General features: G+C 38.9%; 1 protein-coding gene across 5 annotated transcripts in view; it reads right to left on the bottom strand.

The window, feature by feature from the left end:
• Positions 1–10,378: 10,378 nt before the first annotated feature.
• MCTP2 (multiple C2 and transmembrane domain containing 2) overlaps positions 10,379–17,616 on the bottom strand; it is a 240,164-nt gene continuing 232,926 nt past the window's right edge. For all 5 annotated transcript variants that reach the window (XM_058542374.1, XM_058542370.1, XM_058542373.1 and 2 more), the window contains 2 exons: positions 15,464–15,561; positions 10,379–13,285 (listed from right to left, as the gene is read on the bottom strand). In XM_058542374.1, the coding sequence (XP_058398357.1) occupies positions 13,217–13,285; positions 15,464–15,561 (167 nt within the window). In that variant the 3' untranslated portion in view covers positions 10,379–13,216. The remainder of the gene's footprint in view (positions 13,286–15,463; positions 15,562–17,616) is intronic.

A 17,616-nucleotide genomic window follows, 5' to 3' on the forward strand; every position in this document is an offset into this window, starting at 1 on the left:
AGCATGATTAATTATGTAATATTATAATTATATCATTAGAAGTATCATTGAAAACTGGGATTCTCCACATAGGAGAAATAAGACACAGAAGTACGATTAAAGAATTTAAGTAAAAACTCTGTCGTTGGCAGTATCAACATGAATTTATGGTGTATTTTATTTAAAAAATATTTCTCAGTTCTGTGAATTGAAAAGGGCTAGAGACAAGGAGAAACTCAGTTGTACTGAGCCCTCCTAGTACCCAGTGTGATGGTTAATGTTACGTGTCAACTGACTGGGCCACAGAGTGTCCAGATATTTGATCAAACATTATTCTGGGTGTTTCTCTGAGGATGTTTTGGGATGAGACTAACATTTAAGTTTTTAGACTGCGTAAAGCAGATGCCTCCCCAATGTGGGTGGGCCTCATTTAGTCAGTTGAAGATCTGAATAGAAGAAAAAGTCTCACCCTCCCTGAGTAAGAGAGGACCCTTCCTGCCTCATTGCCTTTAAACTGGGACATTGGCTTTGTTCCTGCCTTCAAACTGGAAGTGAAACATCAGCTCTTCCTGGGTTTTGACCCTGTCAGGCTTTGGACCGGAACTACATACTCAGTTCTCCTGGGTCTCTAGCTTGCTGGCTCACCTTGCAGATTTGAGACCTACCAACCTCCATAATTATGTGGGCCAAGTCCTTACAATAAATCTTTTTATGTATGTGTACACACACACACAAATCCTATTGGTTCTTTTTCCTTGGAGAATCCTGACTAATACACCCAGATTGTGGTCTCAAAATATAACTTCCCATAAAAAAGAACCAGGGTTCTTGGGAGAAATGACTTATTCCAAGTCCACAGTAAGATCAGTGAAAGATGATTTTGGAACATCTCCTTATGTTAAATATCAAGGAAACTATCAAAACTACTAAGATCATGTCAAGAGGAATTAGAAGTCAACTTGAAGAGACTTCCATTAACCAAAGATGGGACAATTTGTATACAAGGATAACAATGGCAATAATTTGAAACACATAAAAATGTTTAAATCCATTGGTTCACAAAGAGATAAAAAAATCTAATTGATTATCATTAGATGTTAGTGTATAAATCGTTATTTTAAAAATTGGTAAAAAAAAAAAGAGAGAAAGAATCCTGAATTTCCTATAAAAATTTTACTATTAGGTAATCAAGTAGTAGAATGAGGCATTCTCTTTTTTGAAGAGTAAGCTAATGAATACAGGAGAAGTACTAGATTTAAAATGTTCCTACATTGCCGTCCTAATGAATAATGGATCTAGACTTCAATAATTGCTAACATTATATTCCTCTTAATGGCAGAGTATACTAGCACTATGAAATAGTGTCAAAAAGTATCAGACTGTGTTTTCTGTTGCTCTCAACCTATCACTAGTGATGCTGTCAGCTAGGAATGCCTGGGGGCACTCACCTTGGCCTACAGTGAGTCTCCACAGACATTTCCCCAACCAGAGCCAACGTGATGGCTGGACTGGCCCTTGTGGTTCTTATTACGATTGCAAGATGCATCTCAGCAACAACCATCAGGGAACTTTGAAAAAACAAGGTTTATTACTCACAGATCCTGGAGGGTACACGACATCCTGGGCCACACAGCGAGGTCACAGAGAGAGAGAGTATGGACCTGCAGTTCTGCCTTTACTGGGGTTGAGGGTGGGATGCTTAAGGTTTCTCAGGTTCACTCTTTATTGGTGAATTTAAAACATAAGGGTGGAATTAAAGCACAGAAAAGGGAAAGCAGGGTCACTCATATAGTCAGTTATCTAGGTCACCCAGGACTTTCTGAAAGCGGAGCTTCATTGGTGGAGCAGCCTGGCTCTTTATCTAGTTGTGTAGCTGGCAATGTGTTTATTTGAGATGGGTGTCTTTGTAATGGATACCTCAGCAACCAAAACCTTAATGTCAGGCACTTACACTACAGTCAAAGAAGCTAATCATCAGTCACTTAACTACAAACCTGCATCTGAGAACATCTCTTTCCAACTACCATTTACAGGGAACAGAGAGGACAGATGAACATGTTAAATGACACCATGGGGATGCAGTCATCTAAATTCAGATGGTCAGAAGCTCTACAGGACCAAAAACTAGTTTCTTCAGCAAATAAATTGCAAGAAAAAAATACTGAGTGGAAGCATGACAGCTAAAAAGTGATTTCAGAGACATATCAACAATCAAATATGTGGATTTATTCAGAATCTGATTCAAATTATAAATAAGGATGTTTATTACAAAACAACTAATACTAATCCTGAACTCCTCAGCTTGCTTGTAGTACAAATCAAGGAAATAATTTATCTTATTTTCAGCTGTAATTCTCCACTGAAAGCACAGTTTCATTAATATATTAATGTCATGGATTTCAAGTTACTTCAAATCTCTTTTGTGAAAGGCTGGATATAAATTATTAAATAAATACTTGAAACAAACTGAGAGAGTTATCAGGTATGTGCATGTTCAGCTTAATAAATACTTAATAAATACTGCTAACAGTTTTCCAAAGTGGTTGAACCAACTTCCATTTCCACTAGCAGGGGTGACAGATGCCAGGGAGAAATGGGAAGAGAAGAAAGACATTTGGAGGCCCAGGCCCGGGCATGACCTGGATTTCAGAACTCCAAAGCACTGAGAACCTACTGGATAGTAGTTTGTACTCAGAAGTTCTCTCAACTGCAGTTATTGCTATTGTATTACCACAGACGAGGGAAGACAGAGAACAGGTGACAGCTCACATAGGAGGTGTCCCTCCAGCCTTAGGTCTTGGTAATATAAAGAAGAGTATCTACCCGCAGTTCTCAAATGGGGGAGACTCTGCCTCCTCCCACCCCCACCCAGGAACATTTGCCAATATCTGCAGACATTTTTGATTGTCATATCTTGTCAGGCTTGGAGGAGGTACTACTGGGATCTCGTTGGTAGAGGCCAGGGATGCTGCTAAACATCCCTATAGGGTTATGTGTACCGTTGCTCCACAATAAAGAATTATCTTGCCCAAAATGCAAATAGTGCCAAGTTTTGAGAGACCCTGGATGTCCTCTTGAGGGGTAGTAGCAGTGGAAAGGGGCACAGGAGAGGCTTCTGGGGTGCTGGTAATGTTAAGTTTCTTGATCTAGGTGCTGGTTTCATGAGAATATTCAATTAGTGAAAATTCATCGGGCTGCACACTTATAATATATCCACTTTTCTGTATGTATACCCTAATTCAATAAAAGCAAACAGTATGTGCCTGACATAGTGCTGAGCATTTATACTCTTTATTCAAACCCCCCATAATTTGGATTCAATTATTTCTATTCTAGAAATAAAGAAATTGGGGCTCCAGGAGAATGTGTTGCCCAAAGACACACAGTAAATCAGTACCATAGTACCAAATCTTGGACTTGAACTTCTATTTATCCAGCTCCAGGTCATTGAGCTCTCCCAGCTCAAGCCAGCAATGCATTTGGAGAAAGGAGAAGTGGTTTTCATTTCAATATAGTCCACATTTGCGGTCAACCAGTCCTCTGAGTTTTCTCTCCTTCTAAATTGCCTATTTGAGGACGTAAAATTTTTGTTGCCTCTGAATTAGAGAATGGACAGCTGTAAAAGAGACAACGTGGGTGAAACATGGATCAAATAAGGTAGCCATTTTTTAGATTATTAGGACATTGGGAGAGAAGTTTGAAACGACTCAAGTTTAAAACTAATGGGAAGTTTTAGGACCACATGTGAATTGCATTCATGCATACTCCCACAGGACTATCAATAATTGAAATCTAGGCTAAAAACTAAGAGTTAGGAGAAAAGGGGGCATTAATTATCAAAATGAATGAGACACTGTTCATTTGGAAATCTTTCACAGGAACAGCCAATATGAATGCTCAATAGAAATGGACAGCTTGACCAAGGAAACATTTATAAGAAGCAAGGGAAAGAACCGTCGGGAAACCTCATCACTCACAAGTCAATAGTTCTAAAATTGCCCAGAGCCCAGAGTAATCACCCTCCTCACCCCCCAACCATGACTCTTTTGAAGTGGTTCATGTAAAATCAAGAATTGGAGCACAGATCAAAACCTTAAGCCCAGACAGACCGTGTTAATTATGCAAAATATCTTAGTAATTGACTAAAACTATGATTTCAAAGTGCCTTGAATGTAAATGACTATCAACAAATAGTAGCTACTGGTATGAGTGTAATCGGTCCCAGAGTTTTATAAGCAAATATACCGCTATAAATTATGAAACTTAAATGTGAGAATAGTGAGTGGGGGATGGTTATCTAGAAATAATCATAAGATATTTGCTATTAAAATAAGTAGTTGAAGATTCAGTGCAATCTCACAAAGCTTCAGTTTTAAGTTTAATTTGCTGAAAAAAATACAGATTGGTAGGTTGAAAACCACTTATATTTTTTAAGGTGGTGATAGTGACAAATGCTACTGGATCTAGTTAACGAGAGGTGTCTGGTTAGTAAGCTGAAGAAATCAAGGTCACGTGCTGACCTATTTTAGTATCTTTGTTAATAATTTGGAAGAGAGAAGAATATATAGTTTGAACATTACAGGTAATTTTTAAATGGAATATATATATAGTATAGACAATACGAAAGAGAAGAAATATTATTCTTATATGATAAAGGAGTTTTTCTCTAACCAGAGTTATACGCTAAGTAGCACTTTTAAATACCCTGGAGGAAAAGTTGCTGCCCCTGGGAGTCAGAATAAACATAGTCAAGGACAAAACCTTCAGAGTCTGAGACAACACATGCCTGTGTCTGCCCCCTAGTAAGCGCAGCTCTACCCGGAATTATGGCTCCCTCATGACCAGAGAACCTGGCCTGGCCATTGCTGTGCCACCCTTTCTCAAAGTCAGAGACTCTCTCTCTCACGTGTTATATTAGATTCCCCTCCAGTAACCTCCAGTTTCTCCCAGGGCTCAGCCCCGCATGCAGGACACATCAAATGCAGGTGATTCATGCCTCACTTCGAAAAAAACAATCTGCTGCCTCCTTCAACTGTGCAAGGAATGTGCCACTTGTCTCTGTGAACTTTTCTTCGCTGGAACCCTTTTCCAGCTTGCGTAGGCCTTTTGGGGGTAAAAATACAAAAACAATAACAAAATCATGGCGAGCATTTACCACCGTGTAGATCATAATTTCTCTGGTAGATGCATACTAAATCAGTTATGTCAGCTATTTATTATGCAGTTAAACAAATGATTTCATGTGTTTTTACTTTTCCAACCAGTTGTTTTGATCTAATAATGAAAATACATAGAGAAGAGAAGCTTGTATGTATTATCGTAATAAACTGAAGGAATGGAAAACAAACTGAAATCTCAGGATTTCCCAGCTGTAAAGACTAGCCTGATAAAATATTTCCCAGAGAAAAGCTGGATTAAATCACGAATGAGTTGAATTCTGGCATTGAGCAGGCCACTGACGCTGGGCCCCTAGGAAAACATATTCTCCACCCTGAGGTTTCAAATGCAGTAAGAGGCAAACTTGCAATGTTTCCCCTGAAAACACAGGTTCTTGGGTTCTTAATTGGAGTCTACAGATCAACTTTTTAAGATACAAGAAATTTCACAAAAACTTATGAATATATGTGTGTATGTATGTGTATACATACACACATTGAAGGAGTCCAGAATATGCCACCATGGCATAAAAATTATTTTGAGCTGAAGGCATTTGTGAATCAACAGATAAAGGAATTTTTTTTTCCTGAACTCCTTTATCTAACTAAAAGCAGAGCCGCCCAAAAGGACCCAATAGTTTTCAATCCCTTCCCCAAGAACAACCTGGGAAAGTTAACTCTTACCACCAGAGACAATGAGACTGTACCACCCCTAAGGAGACACGGCCACAAAACCATCATATCTCCCTTCTATTCTCCTATGGGCCCATTTTTCCTGCAAGACATTTGTTTTCCCATGTGCCATTTCTCCCTTCTCCCCCTTCTGAGAAGGCATTTGTCTTCCTGTTTAGAGTCCTTCTCTTCCTTCTCTTCACCTGTATGTGTATAAGCCCCAAATTCTAACTGCCCACTTTGAGTCACATTTCTTTGTGAACTCCCTTATGTACATACATGATTAAAATCTGTTTTTTCTCTTGCTAATCTGTCAGTTAAGTTTAATTTGCAGTCCTCCAACTACTGAACCTAAGAAGGTAAAATTTTCCTCCTCAACAATATATAAGATGTCTGTGTGTATATACATATTTTCCCCCCCATCATTATCTAATCCATCTATCTATTATCTATCTATCATCTATCTTTCTCCCTATCATCTAATCCATCCATCATCTATCTATCTATCTATCTATCTATCTATCTATCTATCTATCTATCTATCTATCCATCCATCTATCTATCTCTATTTCTTCCCAGGAGAAGACACATAGCCTTCCTCAGAAACCAAAAAAGTTCTTCACCTTTTGCTCTACAAGCTTTCATGAGTGAAAAGAAAAAAAATGGATTATTCATGTGAGATACGTAGTCTCAGAATGCCAGGCTCAATGAACATAATGTAACCTGTAAAAAGTTAAAACTTTCTGGAACACTTCAGATCCTGAGGTTCTATGGGCCAGTTTGCTTGTGTAGAGCAACTTTTTAACGCTTCATTAGGGATCAGTTAGGGGAAATCATTTTTAGTACTCCTGATAATAAAGATATTTTAAAGCTGATGACTAATTTATCTTAAGATGAAATTGAATATTCAAATGCAATAAGATTATGTAGGAACTGTCTGCTTTGGATTTATTGTTTAAAATGACTCCCAACTCTTACACAATTTTAAATGTTTATTTGAATTGGTTCTCTCTTTTCATGTTTAAAAGACCTAACAGTGATTGGCCTTAGTTTCTTTAATTGTCAACTAGGGAAAAAATTGTCATGCCTCCTAGTTTTTCTTTTCTTTTTTTTAGTAAACATGCAGAAAATTACACAAGTCATAAGTTTACAGCTCAATGAATTTCACAAAGTGAACAGGTTCATGTGACTAGCGTCCAGACCAAAACAGAACATTAACATCATCCCAGAAGCCCACTTACAGCCCCTTCTAGTCACTCCATCCACAGCCTCCTGACTTCTAACACCACAGATGGTGTTTTCCCTGTCTTTGATTTTCACATAAATGAAATCATACATTATCTCTATCTGTGTTTGTCTTGTTTCTTTTGTTCAATATTATGAAATTTATCCACGTTGTCACATTTAACATTAGTTTGTCATTTCCTTTCTGTATAGTATTCCATTGCAGAGTCACAACTTATGGATCAACTCAGATATTGATGGATATATAGTTTCCATTTTTGGAATTATGTAAGTAGTGCTGCTATGACATTCTTGGGCATGTCTTTTATTGAACATATGCACACATCTGTTGGATATAGTTAGGAGTGAAACTGGGGGAAGGGTCACAGGGTATGCATACAGTCAGCATTAATAGATACTGCCAAACAGTTTTCCAAAGTGGTTGTACCAATTTACATTCCCATCCATCAACAGTGTATGAGAATTTTTTTTCCCATAACCTTGACAACACTTGATATTGACTTTTCCATTTTAGCTATTCTCGCTATGTGTAGTATTGTTTTGTGGTTTAAATGTGCATTTACCTGATAATTAATGATGTTGAGAACCTTTTTATATGTTTGCTGGCCATTTATTTGGATAGGCTCATTTATAAAGTGTTCATCTCTTGTCTGCTTTTCTACTGGGTTTTCTGCCTTTTCACTGTAGAAAATCTTTATGTGTTCTGGATAAGAATCCTTTGTCTGATTATATAGAGAGATTACATATCTTCCTCCACTTCGTGGCTTATCCTTTCACTCTCTTAACCATATTTTTTGAGGAAAAGATTAATTTTAATGACCTCCAATTTATCAATATTTTCACTTTATGATTAGCATCTTGTTCCCAGCTTAAGAAATCTTCATTTATCACATAGATATGAAGACATTTTCCTGTCTTTTTCTGAAATCTTTATTTTGCCTTTTAGTTTTGGATCTGCAGTTCTTATGGAATTGATTTTTGTGAATAGTATAAGGAAGGAGTCAACGTTCATTTTATCCGCGTGGATACTAAAATGACCCAGCATCATTTTTCAAAAAAGTCTTTTCCCTACGCACTTCAAATATGTCACCTTTGACATAAATTAGGTCACAGGTTACCAAATAAGTGTGCATCTGCTTCTGATCTTTTCTGCCTCTTTATCTACCTATCTATCCTTGTGCCAATTACCACATTGTCTTAGTTACAATAGCTTTACAATACATCTCGATATCTGCTAGTGTTCATCATCTGCAAGATGGCTGTGGCTATTCTTGGACTCTGGCATTTCCATATACATTTTAGAATCAGTTGATTAATTTCACAAAAAAACATAATTTTTACTATGTTTACATTCGATCTATTGACATCTTAATATATTAAATCTTCTAATCCATGAATCCCTTAATTTATCTTCTTCTTCTTATTGTTTTCAGTGTAGAGGTATATATATCTTTTATAATTTTGCATCTATATTCATAAGAGATTTTCATAAGTAATTTTCCATCTTGTATCACCTTATTGAGTTTTGGAATGAGGATTATACTGGCCTCATAAAATGTGTAGAAAAGTGTTATCATTTTGCTATTTTCTTGGAGAGTTTGTATAAGATTGGTGGGGTTTTTTTTCCCATAACTAGAGGAATTTCATAGTTTTTTAAAATTATTAAATGAGATATTATATCTAAAGCACTTAGAAAGCACCTGGCATTTGATAAGTCATATAAAATGTTAACTATTCTTATGTGCTTGACTGTCCATATTCCCCACGTAAATCATTACATTAAAATGCCAGAAGAGAACAGCAGGCTTTATACAAAGACACCTATATAAAGAGGTAACAAGCTTTAAGCCATTCTTCAGAAGTCACCCTTCAATTTTCATTCAATTATCAATTGACTACTCATAATATTTTCAGAGAATATTCTATTTCAATTTTTCAAGCATTCCATTGCCATAAGTTAGATTAATACGACATAAAAGTGAGGTGGGTTTTGACAGAGCATAGTTTTATATAACGAATATAGATAACTTCATCTCATATTCATGAAGAATTTCTTGTAGCTGATAGGTGTACACTGAGTTCATGACACATCTATTTTTATTCCTTTCTAAACTCATCCTGTACACCTTCTTTCATTCCTAGTCACTGCTCTCTCTCTGCCTTCTCCTTCCAGTGGAACTTTTCACGAGATACGTCCATGCAGAGTCTCCATTTTCCTACATTCACTCATTTCTCAAGCCAAATCTGGTTTCTATTCCTACCACTCCACTGAAATGACTCGCTGCCAAGGTCCCCCAAAATTGCCATGTCATTAAAGTTCATTATCCTTGTCCTTAACTTATGTGATCTCAGCATTTAGCACTATTGACCACACCTGCTTTCTTGAAACACACTCTATCATCAAATTCTATGCGAGTTCATGTTTACTACTTTCTCCTAATTCTATCTCTATTTACAATATTAGCTGACTCATCCTTATCTATATGACTTTGAGTTCAATCTCTTGAAACATGCAGCTGCAATCAGTTGGCCCTTAAATGTCTCTCTCACAAGTATGGTGTATTTCTTCTCTACGCTCCATATCCATATATTCAGTTACTCTTTGACATTCTCATTTAGAGGCTTCTCAGGCACCTCCAATTCAATATCATCTAAAACTTGGCTCATGCAGTTCTTCCCATGGTTGATCCTGTAATTCTCTCCCTCAGCAAAAGGCAACACCATCTTCCTAGACCTGGAGATGAGAAGACCGAGAGGCATCCTTGACTCTACTCTCTCCCTCATCCTACGAGTTAAGCAACTGTTAAGTCTTGCTCACTTTATTCCCTAAATATCTGTGAATTTCATTCTATTATTTTCTTTTTCCAGTGCCACTATTTGAAAGTCCAGCCTACCATCAATTTGTCAGGAGTACTACAATTGGCTCTTCTCTGAACATTCATAGCTGCTAGTCTACCCACAGCAGCCAGAATGCTCTTTTTAAAACTTGAATCTGAGAATGTCATGCCACTGCTCAAAACTATCTGTTTAATGTCTGGCTCTATCAAGAGAATGTAGTCTGTTTTGTTCAGCTAGATCATCAGTGTTCAATATATGTTTATTAAATGATAAACGACAAGAATCAAAAATTGTTTTACCACCCACAAATATTATATTTTCCTTTGATGTGTAGGTAAGAACTTCTCCAAGTATAAGACATTATTTAATTTTAAAGTTTATAATTAACATGGCCAGAACTTATAAATAATACCACACAATATAAGCTTTGCATTTAATGCAAGAAACTATTTCCTAGGGTAGACCACACTAATCTATCCAGCTCAGCCCTCTGTTCCGAGAGTCACACATGAAAGGGCAGAGAAAGAAAAGACATCTATGACTCAGTCAGTTAAACGTGTATTTACAGAGCGTCTATTAGGTGCCAGATAGGATGTGCTATCCAGTGGAGGACACTGGGAGTCAAGGCCTCTGGTAACTATGAGCTATGGCAGATGCCAGAAAGATACATTAGATGTGGGGGTGAAAAAGAGAAGGGTGGGATTTCATCCTGCCAAGGAACTAAGAAAGCCCACGTGGGGCAGGAGACTTTTGAAACTTTTAAAGCGTAGAATTTATTTAGACAGAAACTGGGGAGAAAGTGTTCCAAGTGAAAAGAATAGTCCGAATGAGTACTAACCTGGCATAATGTAATTTGCACCATTGCCATGACTTGTGATAGGTTACAGAGGCCTCAACTTGGGTGGTGGCAATCCAAAATGGATAAGATAGAAACGGACAAGACAACACGGCAATGCTGGAACTACCAGATTTTATGGGTTGGGAGACAGGGAAAAAAGCATGAGGAACAAAAAAGGGGATGCCCAGGGAAGATACCAGTGCCAATAAGGGAAATAAGGAAGCTAGAAGGAGACTATGGGGCTAGGAATCCTGAACACACGGAGGGAGAGATAATGCTGAGTATCTGACCTGTTGAAGTATAGATGCCTGTGAGACATCCAGGCAGGGCTGGAATTGGGCATGTGAGATTTCAGAAGAGAACCAGGAGAGCTTGGCAAAACTTCAACATTCCTACTAAATTATCTTTAATTATCACACGTGAATCCATAATGCATATATTTTATCTGAAGCATTCTGGAATATTGAAACAAGTTTCTGAGTACTTGTATAAATCTTCACATTTCACTTACAACATTCATTTTTAACGTCCGATGTCTACTTAATCAATTAACAATTGTTTTCCATATATAGTTTATTAAAGGTTGGTCTGGTCCTGCTCCTGCATCCCAGCTGCTGCTCGTGTCCTAAACTTCACACTGAGAATTTCAGTCAGGCTACAGAGGGAATAAGTCTAACTAATGATGCCTTCTTGTTGGGCAGATTATTTCATTTTGAAATTCTATAGCAAAAGAACAACAAGAAAGTATTGGTTCCACTTTTAAATACATAAGGGGTTATTTTGCTGCTGAAAGTTTTCATTCAAATGACTGATCAGATCTCACATGTCTGTTTAAAAATGTCTGACTTAGGTCGTTACAAAATGACAGACTATGATAAACTAGATGATAGTTGGGAGTGAGACAATGACGCATTGTTTACACAGAAGATTGAGTAACTGGTTTAACAAAAGAGGTTCTTGGGTATCTATTGTATGTACAACTAAGAGATTTACTGGAGCTTTTATAATTTCTGCAAGGCTCTTTTCCAGCCAGCTTCATTAACTTGAAGTAAATCAAATCATGCAGAAATCTGGCTCAGCCAGAAAGCAACCCAGGAAGATATAATATGAAGAAAAACAGACACGGGATGATAAGGTTTAGAATCTTTGGCATTTTTCATAAACATTTTGTTTGAAGATTATTAAATTACAACCTAGAGAGGAAAAAAAAAAACATAGTAAAACCCGCTATTAAATCAGGTCTTTTTACCTCAACTTTTCTTTACAATACATATATATATATTATATATAAAACTGCACATACAAAGTATGTGTCAACAAAATACAGTCTTTACAACTTAAATATCCTTTGGACAGAAAGATGCTTGCATACATTTTATATATGCACCAAATTAGAATTTTTATTCTCGGGGGGTTACTGTGAAATGGTGCGGTCCACAGGAATCAGATACTCTCAAAGGAAGACTCTGAGGTGGTCCTTTCCTAGGAATAGGGTTCTGAGATATATTTTTATTATGTGTAGCTTATTTTGCTCAGGAGAGGAACAAAAGATCAATTTGGACTGCTAAAATACTTTTACCTTCTGCTCACAAAGGCAGGCAAATGAACTGATTGCGACAATCAGGTAAGCAGTCACATTTACTCATCCTTTGCTCCTCTTCTTTATCTTTCTACATACTCTCCAAGTTCATTCATCCATCCCTTCTCCTCCTTCCTGAAGCTGTAATATTGACATTTTATTCTGGAAATAAGCAAAAAGTGAAGTCAGAAGAAACGGCGTTTTAAGGCAACCAAAAACTTTCATGAAAACTTGACTTTTCGGATGAGGGATCCCTTTGGACCTTCCTGGGGCATCCATTACCAGCAGCGGACCGTGATGTAGACTGGATCCAGCAGCGAGGCGTTTACTGAAATTTTACATATAGGTCTCCAGTAATCACAGCTGAAAGATTCTCAATCTGGGCTAAACTTGGTAGCTATTTAAAAAATCTATTTATAATATACATTATTTGGGTAGATGATGGCTATCAAAGGCTTGTTAACTCAGAGGAAAAACTGACTCGCACGAACAAAAATCTGAAAGGAGTGTGGAAAGCACTGAATCTTAATGAGAATCTGTTGGAGGTGTGAAAACAAGTTCAAAGTCACTCTCGAATCCAAGTGGTCTCCTGGCCCTTCTCAAGGAGGGTGTTCAGACCCACAGCAGCCCTGCTTTGTCTCCTATTTGAGAAGGGATGGAAGTCTTTCATAGTCTCTGGGCTGTTTCCTTCTGCTGGGCTGAACCGGTACGCCACTAGGGCGCCCATGCATGCGGATGTGCGCACGCGCGTGTGTGCATCTTGGCGCGTGAAGAAGGGAGGCAAATGTGAGAGGGCTGCACACAGACGCGTTTCGGAATGACACCACGGGTACCAGTGAAAGAGCGACAGTATTGGTCTAATCAACCAAACACAGGATCCGGTGCTGGTGTCGCAAGTCGTTGTGTGTCCTAGAGCGCGCTGCGCTTCTTCCGAAGGGGGCTTTGGCTGCTGCAGAGTTTCAATTCCGCGTACTGCACCTGTGAAAACAAACAGACGTGACGCTGGCGGTTAGGTAACCCTAGCTCCCCACAGTGTGTGTTAATGGCTCCCCAAGGACGAACCAAGGCAAGGGAGGAAAGGTTCAAAGGTAATGAATCATTTTCTAAACACAGGAACATGGAGGGATTAATTGCAGGAAGGATTTGAGAAGTCATGCATCATTTCTTGAAACCAAAATATTAAAAGCAGATTTTTCTAATGAGATGCATGGGTTTCTACCTGCTCTGGGCACTGCTAGATGATTTTAGTTTTGTGCGTGCCTGTTTTCCACCATAAGTGAGCTTAATAACTGCCTCTTGGGAATGTTTATCTTAGTATATGATACAGCAACTTACTAAGAATTAGTCACTTAAAAATATCTAAAATCTTGGGGAAAAAAGTCTCTGCAAATTATATACATTTATTTTGCCAGAGAGGGAAAAATGTTGAAATTGATACTGGCCCCAGACTTATATAGATTTCTCTTAAAAATGAATTTCATTTACAGTGTAATGGCTAAAACATCTGTGATAAATATGAGCACTCGGGGGGTCCCCAGTGGCAAACTGTCTGTTGTATTATTAGAAAGTGCTCTTGGCGATTCATGGAGGATCTTACTAGCATACTGTATATCTTCTTCGAAAGCTCTTTTGTTGTGGCCCTCTGTATTCATGCCAACTCCAACTGGACGACGGCACTGAGGGCTGGTGTCTGAACTGTGCACAGATAATCCGTGGGGGGCTTGATGGAAATTTCCATTCTTTAGGAACGCAGGCATGAACTCACATTGCCACGCAAGTGATGGTACGTTGCAATCGTATTGCTTTGGTGTGTGGACTTTGATAGGCTGATGTTGGAGTGGCTTTATTTAAAGTATTGTATTACAGACCACATGTGCTCACTATTGTGAGCATTTGTGCCCAACTCCCCAAGGACATCATGCCCCATCACATAAGTTGAGCTATACTTGGTCAAAAGCAGGTATGTGAAAAAAAGTATGCTTTCCTTAGAGTGTTTTGTGCAAGTCCCCTAGGGGAGCAGGGGATGACATACTTGTCAATCTTCAATGCAAAACCAACAGGGCCAGGTTACTATTTTATAATCATGTATGCAAATGTTAATGAATAACTTCATATTTATAGAATGCATTCTAATAGATAATCATATCATAAAATGAAGGTTAAAGGAAAATAGCATCTTGTAGTCTACTTTAATGTCTAGAACTTGGAATGAAGGGGAAAGAAACTCGAGGGCCTTTCAGCACTACGTCTCTGCAATCCACCCAGAGCTGCTGGGGAACCAACTGTATTACAGTGGCCCAAAGATGAAAATCAAGATTTGATTTGTGATTCTCTCAGATAATAAAGGATTGTGTCTTTGATCATTGTGATGATATTTCATGCCATGGTTTCTCCATCTACCTATTCTATGATCTCTATTCTCCATTAGAGAAATCGTTGCCTGCCCTCTTTTCTCTGGATGTACAGCAGCCTGATCCGCAGGGTCCCAGACTGGGCTACCTACAGGACTTTCTGGTATTGTTGCCTTGGTTAATCTCTATGTATCCACAGAAACAGAACGCTGCTGGACTAATTGACCATTACCTGTGAATAATACTTCTGATTGATCTCAAATTATTTCATGCGGTCTTTGCCTCTATGTGTATGAGAGTAAGTGGGGCTTTGCCCTCAGTATCCCTAAGTCTTTATAGGGAAAGGGGCAGAAGGGAGGCCTAGGAGATAATCGGAGCAAACAAGAATAAAAGGAATAATCCTCTTGTCCCCTCCTTCCCATAAAATGCCTGCCATCCGGAAGAGGAGGAAAAGAAGCAAGCCTCCCCCAGCTTTGGACCTCCCACTCTCCCACTCACTGAGCCCATCTTATCCTCTTTGGAGTGGCAAGCAATCAAAAAAGGACAAAAAACACAGGACTATAGCCACGCATTATGAGTTCCAGATCATTCTTAAGCAGCTCTTTTTCAGGATAATTCTCCCCAATCATCTCATGCTTTGGACAAAGGTTTTCTTGCCACCTCCCTGCAAGCCAGACCTCTTTAAGGATTTTCTGATTCGTTATCTCAATTACTCACACAAGCAGAGCCTTGTGCTCCTCTGGCTCTGGGGCTAGCCAGACTTCTGTGTCGGGGCCCCTGTTGGTGGTGACTGTTCATTACATACCTTTTGAACATCAGACGGTACCCTGGAGAGGAAGTCTAGTAGCTCATTATTGTCGATGGCATAGGGATTTCGAAGCTTCTTAGTAAATTTATTTATGCCTGAAAAATAGAAACACCGAGAGATCTCTTTGTCTGTCTGTCTATCTGTCTGTCTATCTATCTTTAAAAACTCACCTGACTAGGTGGAGCGGTGCATTCACAAGTAAAAATTAGTGTGAAAACAATTGCTAGACCTCAAGTCAGGCACATGTTGCTGTCATGTGGAATCATTCACAAATGCCTTTTCTTGAAGGAAGGAAGAGGGGATTGTCGGAGACAGGCTCTGCCTGCTTCAGCTGTGAAAATCCCATTACAATCCCAGCAGCAGGGTGGCAGAAACACACACTAAAACTGTGGAGCTCATTGGTTTTTTTGGACTATGCTGATTAACAGCCTCCTCTGCTTGGGAAACACATGTCCCAGATGGGAAAAGGCCTTCGTTAGCCCAAACAAGTCTCTGCTTGGGGCCCCTGGACCAAATGTAGCAGTGGGAGGTGGAGGGCGGGAGTTGTTTTTTTGTTGTTAAAAAGAAACTGCAGAAATCTATCTCCCCCCTTCCAACTCATTTTCACAGGTTTCTCTTCTCTCACTGCAGAACAGAACTTGACATGTTGATTGTACTCTGATGCTGCAGGAAACTGTGAAAAGTTATTATTGGAAAATTATCATACTATGGTTGCTAACTTAATTTATGGACCGCAACACTAGTGCATGGGTTTGTCTAAGCAATGGAGTCTGTGCTAATTTAGGACAGGGGCAGTGATAATTAGAAGGGGGTTCAACATGTAACATGTCAATATGCTGTAGAGAATCCTTCTTTGGTGGCTGTGCCTTGTGCTCACGGGCGTGTCCAGGACAAGTTCTGCACATGGTTCCTCTTCAGAGGGGAGCTCCTCTCAACCACCTTTTGTCTCCTCCTCTGCCCCTTGGAGCTGCGGTGCCTGGATCCAGAGCTCATAAACTGTGGTGTTTTCACCAAATGTCAACCCTTTATCATGCTGAGTATTAGAAGCAGAAAGACTAGGTGGCCTTCTGAAGTTTTGCCACAGAATGCTTGTTTAACAAGGATCATATCTGAACGCCTTGTCAATCCCAACGATGCCCAGTGAATTCTCACCTTAGGTGTACCTTGACTGGCTCCCACTCCGAAGTCAAGGTAACATTTAACCGTTCAACGGTCCCCAACACATAAAAGGTTTGATGTTTTTCTTCTTTCATTAAATATTATTTTGCTTTCATCTAAGGATGAGATATCCTGCATGGCATTATACCTGACACAATACCATCCTCCAGTCTTTTCTTTAGAGAGGGTCAGATTTACATTTGCTTTGCAAACGGGAGCCAGCCATTGTTCACAAGTCAATGGCAGCGTGCTGGTTGGGCTGAGGAAGACTTCTTGCAAGTGATCCCCTTTCTCTCCAGTCAAAGCTGCACTATGTCTTTTTTCCCTCTACCCCCACAGCAAGCTTCATGTTTCCAGCTAAAATTTCCCCCAGCGTTCCTTTAAACTAAAATACTCTCACTGTATTATTCTAAAGACATTTAATTGTAGCATGGGATTTTTGGCAAAAGAAAACAGATGAGGCAAAATGACGAAGGGAGACAAAGACATATTGAGAAAAGATATATCTTCTATTGTTAATTATATATAGTGTGCGCATCTGGAGTCTTTACAATGAACAGCAAGGCAGGGATAATATCACAGCTGATCAAAACACTGCATTCTTAGTCACTGAGAAGATTATAAACCTGCACAGTAGCTCAAATGCACCAATAAGGGCAGAAGTAGTCCACAATGAATAGAGACTGTCTATATTAGAAAAACTTCGTTAGAATAAAAATTATAAGGCACTCAGATTCCACACTTCAGAGGCACACCTTATTCTTCTTTAAAGGGTCACAGGCTCAAATGTCAGTAATTCCACTGTATTATCTACTGTGTGAAATCATGTGTCAAGAGGGGATCGTGTAATCCTTGGTCATCTTTAAGGGGCCGAGGGGTAAGGAACAAGGTTTATGGCCCCAGTTCTGGCTTCACCATGTATTAGCTGTGTGGTTTCAGACAAATCACTTAACCTTCCTAAGCCTCAAATTTCTTATATGAAAATCTGAATA

This window comes from Diceros bicornis, chromosome 5 (genome assembly GCF_020826845.1).
Source record: "Diceros bicornis minor isolate mBicDic1 chromosome 5, mDicBic1.mat.cur, whole genome shotgun sequence".
Classification (NCBI taxonomy): domain Eukaryota; kingdom Metazoa; phylum Chordata; class Mammalia; order Perissodactyla; family Rhinocerotidae; genus Diceros; species Diceros bicornis.